The following is a 7,936-nucleotide window of genomic DNA, read 5'->3' on the forward strand; positions in this document are numbered from 1 at the left end:
ATGATTTAAATAAATAAATTGAAAAATTGTTGCATTTGAAGGTTTTTTATTATTTCTGCTAATTGAATAAAACTATTATTAGCTCTGTGAGCTTTGATGATTTGAATAATTACAATTTATTTTAATTATTATTATTGACCCATAGTGAGTGTCAAAGTCGACTATCTCGTCTCTACCACTTCGAGATTATGCTTGATACTTACTGGGTATACGTTATTTTCGTACTCATACTGCACTTGCTGCATATTTTATTGTGTAGGTACATATATGTATAGCGGCCTTGTGGGCGCAGAGGTATGGTTAATAATTGTGGGGACATAGGTGAGCTGCATTCTAAATTACGATCCGCAGCTAACAGAGTCTCCTTCAGAGTTATTATATATTTTCCTGTCTAATTTGTATTCTGTACAGATGCTGTATTTTATTTTTAATTCCCTAGTAAATGCTCATGCACTTGTGACACCGGGTTTTGGGAATGGTTGTGAATTGTTTAGAAATTTAGCTGTAAAAATATTTATCATTTACTCTATGAGTTTTATCTCTACAATTTTATTAAAGAATTTTTTTTATTTCAAAACTACTAAAATAGGTAATTAAGTTAATTGATTATGGTTGGCTTGCTTGACAGTAGTGTCCGACGCCATCACGACCTTTTTGGATTTTGGGTCGTGACATTACCAATCTCCAGAGGCCTCTTCATTGAAGGGCAGTACACAACAGGTATCAGTAAAGGCGATCAAGGATTTAAGTTGTGCAGTTAAAGAAGATATAGAGATGAGATCAAATTTGAAGGAAGGAACAAACATGACTTTGTGTAGAGTGATCTGGGGAGCAAGGTACACACTACCAATATCTGTTACTTTCACTCTATAGCCATTTGGGAGAGTGACTAATAAGGGATAGGGTAAGATCCTAATATCAACTAATGAAGTCTTATTAAAAGTCATATGATTTGAAGCTCCTGAATCTAAAATCCACGTGTCAATCCAAGTTCTGAAACATCTACAAGATAATTTGTCAAAATCAATAGAGGATGTGCAAGTTATCATACCTGCAAAATTCATAGTTCCTGCAACAAGGTTTACTGATCCAGCTCTATGGTTTGTGTTTTGTGAACTCTCTCCTCCACTGCTGGTATTAAAATGCTGAAGAATATTGAGTAACTGGCCATATTGTTCCTTAGATAGATTTAGGTTCTGACTTTCATCCTTGGGTCCAAACTCCTCAGTTTTGGCAGATAACTCATCATGTAAATTGGAGTGTGCATTGGCCCCAACTCTTTTGTTCTTATTGTACTTGAGGTTTTGATAGTTTCTTGGGGTCTGAGAGTAACCATGGAGCTTGAAACACTTGTCCTTAGTATGTCTTGGGCGTTTACGATAGTCACAAAAGGGCCTTGACCTATTGGTATTTGGAAAATTAGCATTGGGAGTGTAATTGGCTCTGAAATTGTTGTTCCTGAAATTGTTGGCATTTTCCGAGGCATTGGCATGAAGGAAAACTGACTCTGCAACCATCTGATTTGGAGGTTTCATTTCTCGTTGCTTTTCATCCTGGATGAGTAAGAAAAAAGCTTGTGCCATCGAAGGAAGAGGATTCATCATGAGAATGCTACCTCTCACTGTTGTGTAAATCTCATTAAGCCCCATGAGGAACTGAATTAGTCTCCTATCCTGCTCAGCCTTATGCATACTTTCCTTAGCACCATAGGTGCACTGACAGCTGCACTGTGTTTTTGCACTCAGGATACTCAATTCTTCCCAGAGTTTCTTCAATTGAGTGTAGTAACCAGTGATGTCTAGAACTCATTGAGACAGGCCATTGATTTCTTTTTTGAATTTGATATAATCTCGCACCATTAGTTTGCTCATATCGATCTTCCAATTCTTTCCATAATTCAACAGCATCACTAGCGTATTCCACACTATTTTCTATCTCTTTTGAGAGTGAATTCAAAATTCACGAGGTCACCATATCATCACACCATTCCCATTGTCGAAATTTGGGTGATTGAGGATCAAGATGTTTACATTCTCCGCTAATAAAACAAGTTTTGTTTTTAACAGAAAGACCACGCAAATCTGCACATCTCCAAGACCTATATCCAATTCCACTGAAGGCTACACTAACTAGCATAGCTCTAGGATTGTCCGACGGGTGTAAGTAGAGAGGATCGTTGGGATCCAACATAGAATTGACAACAATTTCGACATTTGTGGTAGTACCAGTTGCATCGGTTTGATCGACAATAGCCATATTGCAATTCGAAGAGATACAAAGTAAAAAATAAGAGTAGAATTTGGGAAAATAAAATTGAAGATGAGATGAAGCTCACATCGTACAGATCGATCGAGAATTAGGGCAGATCGAAGAACACTGTTCAGATTATTTGAGCTAGGAGATGTTAGGAACGATTGAATCGGAAGTTCCTCTGCTCTGATACCATGTCAATTTATACATTTGGACAACCAATCTCATTCTCGATTAGAGACTCCATTGATGGACTCCAGAACCTTCGCATGAGCTAAGAGATAAGAGGACTTGATTCTCAAAGATGAGAGAATGAATTGCTGTATTTCTGATATCCCAAAGGGATGTATATATACATTTGGATACAAGGCCACTAACTAACTTCAACTACTTGACAGCTAAGCTACTGTGTATCAAATAACTAATTAACAAACTAAACTGGCTAAACTACTCGGAAGTATATACAAGAATGAAATTAAATACAGTGTTATCTCAATACACCCTCACACCAGTTGATTTTCCAGGTAAACAATAGCCAACAATGATGAAGGAGGTTCTACTGATTCTATGGTTAGATAATTCTGCCTTTAAGCATATTCTAGGCACTACAATCTACTCTCTCCGGTCCACAATAAGCGATTTTTTGATTGTTTTCACATGGATTAAGAAATTCAGCTTTTAACATTAATTATCAATGAAATTGACCATATTAACATTTATTATCTATTCACATAAACACTCCTAACACATACTCCAACACTATTTACTCCAAGGACAATATAGAAAAAAAATAATTAATTCAATTTTGAAATTTGAAAAAATCACTTATTTTGGACCACAAAAAAAAAGTTAAAAAATCACTTATTGTGGGTCGAAGAGTAATTTTTTTTGTATATTCTTACGAACTTATGACTTTTTGTCATACATTGTGTTCTCGCCGGAATGATTTTCGGATGAGCTTCTCTATATAGTATACTTCATCTGTTTGGTTGAATGTTAGCATTCTATGTTTTGATATCTGGTTTGAATGAATATTATATTCTGTTTGGATCTGTGCTATTGGATGGATATTATATTTAATAAATGAATAAATAAACACAACCTAGTCAACAGATTTGTCAAGTTCTTTTTCAAAAGCCCACTTAAATTTATGACAGTTTAATTTAAAAGAGCCGTGGAAAGGTTCTCATTCGTTGAAAACATTAAAAATAAAATAAAAAGACATAGAACAGCCAGAATAAATTAAAAACAGACATAATTTAAAGATAAATGACTCACTGTAGGGGCATTACAGGAAAAAATTACCAAATTAAACATAAAATTATATTTATACTAGTACTAAATTAAAAAAAAAAAGACAAACTAGCAGAAGTAGGGAAGAAGCATCATCAGTCTTAATATTGTTGGGATATTCTAATATCAAAGTGAAGACGATTTATGAGAACTTCAAATATGTTGATGTCTTCCTTTGAAGCTCACTGTACACACCCACTACTAGTTGTTACCACTTACCATTGCCACTCGCACAGTCATATTCACTTCATCCGTTTGTGCCTCACACAATTGATACTAATTGTATAAGGCATCTTTTTGGTCTTACAATTTTATAGTCCCGGACTTTTGTAGATTTAGATGTGTAAGATATGAGTCCACAAATATATGAGATAATTAAAAAGAAGCCTCACGTAAAATCACTCAGCGAGGTTCCTCCAAATTAGAAAATAACTTTACTTTTTTTTCTCTTTTTCTAGACAATGTAAATTTAGTATAAGTAACAGATTTGGAAAAAGTAATCTTTGGAGCTAAATATCATATCTTGAAAAATAACAAACCTTATGGGAGAAGCCCTCATGCTTGCAACATCTTGTTCTGTGCCTTTTATATTTGAAAATAAGTTAGGAGACTTATGCCAATTCTCACCCACTTTAACTTTAAATTTAAAAAGAGTAATGTGTTACTTGCCTAGATTTCTTGTTCGATAAAAGGGGATATCCAGAAAATTACTTAGGGTAAACTATCGTAAGCGATTTTTATACATGGCTGAGAAAGAAATAAGAAGAAGAAGATAGGAAATGAAGATAAGACGGTAAAAGTTAGGATATGTAGAGAACATTATCTCTGATTTGGATTTATGTAAAGGGAAAAAGACCGAAGGTTTATTTTAATATCTTTCTCTCATGTTCTTGTCAATCTCTTTGTGCTATTTTTTTTTGTCCTTATAACAAGTATATCATTGTATAAGATTTTAAAAAATGTATAGTGGCTTCGGACTACTTATTTAAGGTTTATGGTGGATATTTAAATTTTACAATTATTAGATCCATTGTATATTAACTAATATTTTGCTCTATCTATTTTCTTTGCCGAAGTTGCTTTTATTAGTGTTTGTAACAGATCAAAGACAAGAAGTAATTAACATTTATTTTGCCTCAACTAAACATGAGCTAAATAGGGTTAACATAAGTATTAAATTTAAACAGATTTTGCATAAAATTATCCCTCTCTTTGTGAATTTATTATTTATGCTTAAAATGGCCCCCTCTAGCAAAACAACAAAGGAACAAAGTTATGCAATCCATGGAAGAAATAGAAGACAAGAAAACTATTAAAAACATTAGACAAACTTAATTAAAAAAATCAAAGACTTGAAATTTCATCGCTGATCATATGATCGTTACAGTACTCGTAGAACAATCATGTACAAAATACAACTCTCCGGAAGACCTCTTGATATACATAAATAATATATACTATAATCTAAAGCGCTAATTTAACAATAATTGATAATTCAAAATGTAACATCAGAATCATATCAAGTATATATTACTCGTTTTATTTGCTATAACTTTTCTTTTTATTTCTCGTTTTGACCTTCTATCACATTTATTTTGCATGTAGACGATAAATAGTAGTAATCTACTTCATAGTTCATACACTAGTAGAATTGAGCAAGAATGCTTGTATTTTTCTTTCATAGTAGTAATTATCCTCAGCAGAAGCATCGGCTGAGAATATCATGGCACCATTGACATGAAATCCACTACTTTCCAACAATCTCAAAGCATCAAAAAATGCATTCCCTTGAATCCCTCTCCCATTCACTTCATAACTAGGAATTAATTTCTCCTTATCAAACTGTTGACTCCTTTGAATAAAAGCCTTCAAATAACCTCTTGGTGTTTTAACTTTATCTGTATAAAATTGATGGTTCACATAATCAATGAAATCTCCATAGTTCTTGTACAACTCTATGTATGGTAAAACCGTGCGATAATATGGTGCAATTGTTGCTACAGAAATAACACTTTGGTTCTTTAAGAGAGTTATTAACTCCCCTATGCAATACGTAAAAGTTTCACTGTGCTTTGGGAATCTTTCATAGTCAATGTCAATGCCATCAAGATGATAAGTGTTGACAATAGATTTGAGGGAAGTGAATGCATTCGATATCCATCGGTGAGTGTCGGCTGGTTTGTACCTGTTGAGACATAATATAATTAAGTAATTTAAAGTTCGTTCTTTCTAATAGTTAAGCTTTTAGATAATATGGTCAGACAATTCAACAGTATCAATTAAGGATTTTTTGACCTAAACTCCAACCCGAAAGGCTAGCCAAGGCTTTAACATTAGGGTATTTGGATTTGATTGATGCAACTGAGTCTGGGGTTAGGTTTGATGCCCAATATGGTGAGAAGTTACCATTTTGTGGGTTCCCTAAATGGTCTGCATCAATGGCAAAGCTGAGAATGAAATGAAAGTCAATGCCCTCATCTATTGGAACATCATCAAATGTTATTGGCTTGCCTGTTGCTCCAATATACTCCATCATTACCTTCTTTCCATCTGAAATAATTTTGAATTTAGCTAAAAATTGAGAAATAGGCTCCAAAAGGGAGCTATATATACATGAATAGTGTGAAAGAATTTCTACACTATATGATTAGCTAAAAGATAGTAATAATAAGTAACCGTTCTAATAAGTAAAACTCGTTACTTGAAAAAGCAGATTCTCACACACAAACGAAATTTAGGGGAGCTAGGAGGATTGCTTTACTATCAAGTATCAATGTATTTTATCTTGATTTACCATGTTATTTACATTATATTTCAAGGTCATTAACATTGGTTTACTATATCTATACAATTACTAGTTGTTATATGTCATGATCTTAGTATGATCATATAAAATATTTAACTATAAATTGTTAATGCGCATAAATTAAACTCTTTTAATAAAAATTTAAGTATTTAATTTATATACAGTAACGATATAAAGAAATTTTACTCTATCAATATATTTTACACTGATATCAATAGGTTTATTTTACGATATTCTACGTTATCAATAGATTTATTTTATTTTAACATGTACATTGTTACTAGCGCTCAGTCCAACAATCGCAATTGCTAAGAATTTCCGTCCGTTGAAAACATCAATCCAAAAAGTTTGTAGGAGGCTAAAATTCTTGCCGCGTCTATTTTTGTCGAAAACAAAGTTGTGACTAATTTTATTAGTGAAGAGTGTTATTATTGCTAAAGAAGTTCGTAATAAGGAATTACAAAAGTTTATACTTTATATAACTTCTTTTTCTTTTAACTTTCCCTATCTTACATAAATGTCTCGAACAAGTCCTAACTTACCAACCTCTAACCATTAATCATATTTGAAAATCCAAATAAATAAGGTTCTTTCTCTTCAAAAATCACATGCAAAGATCTTCTTCCATATTTTTAAGAGTGATTAGTAACATTAGATGCAAGACGACGGAAAGGAAATTCATGGATGAGGTAGCAAACAAGGTGATGAAATACAAAAAAATATACAAGATTCCAAAAATCTAAGCAAAAAATGACCTTTTTTATTAGTGGGTATGGTTGAAATTCTTTTAAAACATAAAGATAAGTCAATATACAAAACTTGAGGAAGATTGAAGGTGATTTGGACTGGTGTGGTATCAAAATTCATAGTTAAAATCGAGTTCAAAAATACTTCTGCGACACATGTATCACACATACATCACACATGGATATACATGTGATACACATTTAATACAGATATGACACATATGTGATACACAAATGATACACAGTGTGATACACATTATTTTTTTTATATTCATCTTTTACTTCGAATTTTCAATTCAAAACATCTCAAACTCCACCAATTCATCCCAAAATTGAGATTCAAACTCCTTAAGATGTACCCAATCTATTCTAATAACACCCACTCAAAAGAAAATAAAAATTTGACATTGTTTGGCTAGAAATAACTAATTGGCTAATATTGGTAACATTTGGCTAATATTAGTAATATTTTATGAATTGACCAATTTTTGTAATAAGCTACTTATAAATGGACATAGCTGGTACCGGTAGTTTCCCAATTTTAAATGGTAAGTTAATATTGAATATAATTATGAGGTAAAACGAGTGCAAACATTTATCCTAGAGGCTAGAACACCAACCTAGCAAATGATTTCTTTGTTTTTTCTTTCTTTTTTGTAAGTTTGACATAAATTTAGCTTAAAGAAAAATTAAAATAAAAAGAAAAAGGGCAACATCTATGACTTACCACCGAATTGCTGGACACTGAGCAACAGCGCAGTGATATGAAGGAGAACGAAGAAAAATTTCGCCATATTTCTGTTCATTCACAAAAATGAAGGAGAATTTAACCCTTCCTCTT

At 32.6% G+C, this 7,936-nt stretch overlaps 1 protein-coding gene and 1 long non-coding RNA gene across 2 annotated transcripts; both read right to left on the reverse strand.

The window, feature by feature from the left end:
* Positions 1-674: 674 nt before the first annotated feature.
* On the reverse strand, positions 675-2,256 carry LOC138893040 (uncharacterized). The gene is made up of 2 exons (XM_070176808.1): positions 2,031-2,256; positions 675-1,798 (listed from the first exon to the last, which is right to left on the reverse strand). The coding sequence occupies exons 1-2, from the start codon at positions 2,254-2,256 to the stop codon at positions 675-677; spliced, it is 1,350 nt and encodes a 449-aa protein (XP_070032909.1).
* A 2,790-nt stretch (positions 2,257-5,046) lies between these two features.
* On the reverse strand, positions 5,047-7,936 carry LOC104086207 (uncharacterized). Its single transcript, XR_011408162.1, has 2 exons — positions 7,823-7,936; positions 5,047-6,093 (listed from the first exon to the last, which is right to left on the reverse strand). It is a non-coding gene; the product is annotated as an uncharacterized lncRNA (long non-coding RNA).

Source organism: Nicotiana tomentosiformis, chromosome 5 (assembly GCF_000390325.3).
Source record: "Nicotiana tomentosiformis chromosome 5, ASM39032v3, whole genome shotgun sequence".
Taxonomy (NCBI): Eukaryota; Viridiplantae; Streptophyta; class Magnoliopsida; order Solanales; family Solanaceae; genus Nicotiana; species Nicotiana tomentosiformis.

What these genes read in the sequence shown, in the direction of transcription:
- LOC138893040 (XM_070176808.1), bottom strand. Translation starts at nt 2,256, where the DNA reads ATGGCTATTGTCGATCAAACCGATGCAACTGGTACTACCACAAATGTC. An exon ending in TTGTTTTATTAGCGGAGAAT is followed by an intron (nt 1,799 to 2,030) that starts GTAAACATCTTG and finishes AATGAGTTCTAG; the next exon opens with ACATCACTGGTTACTACACT.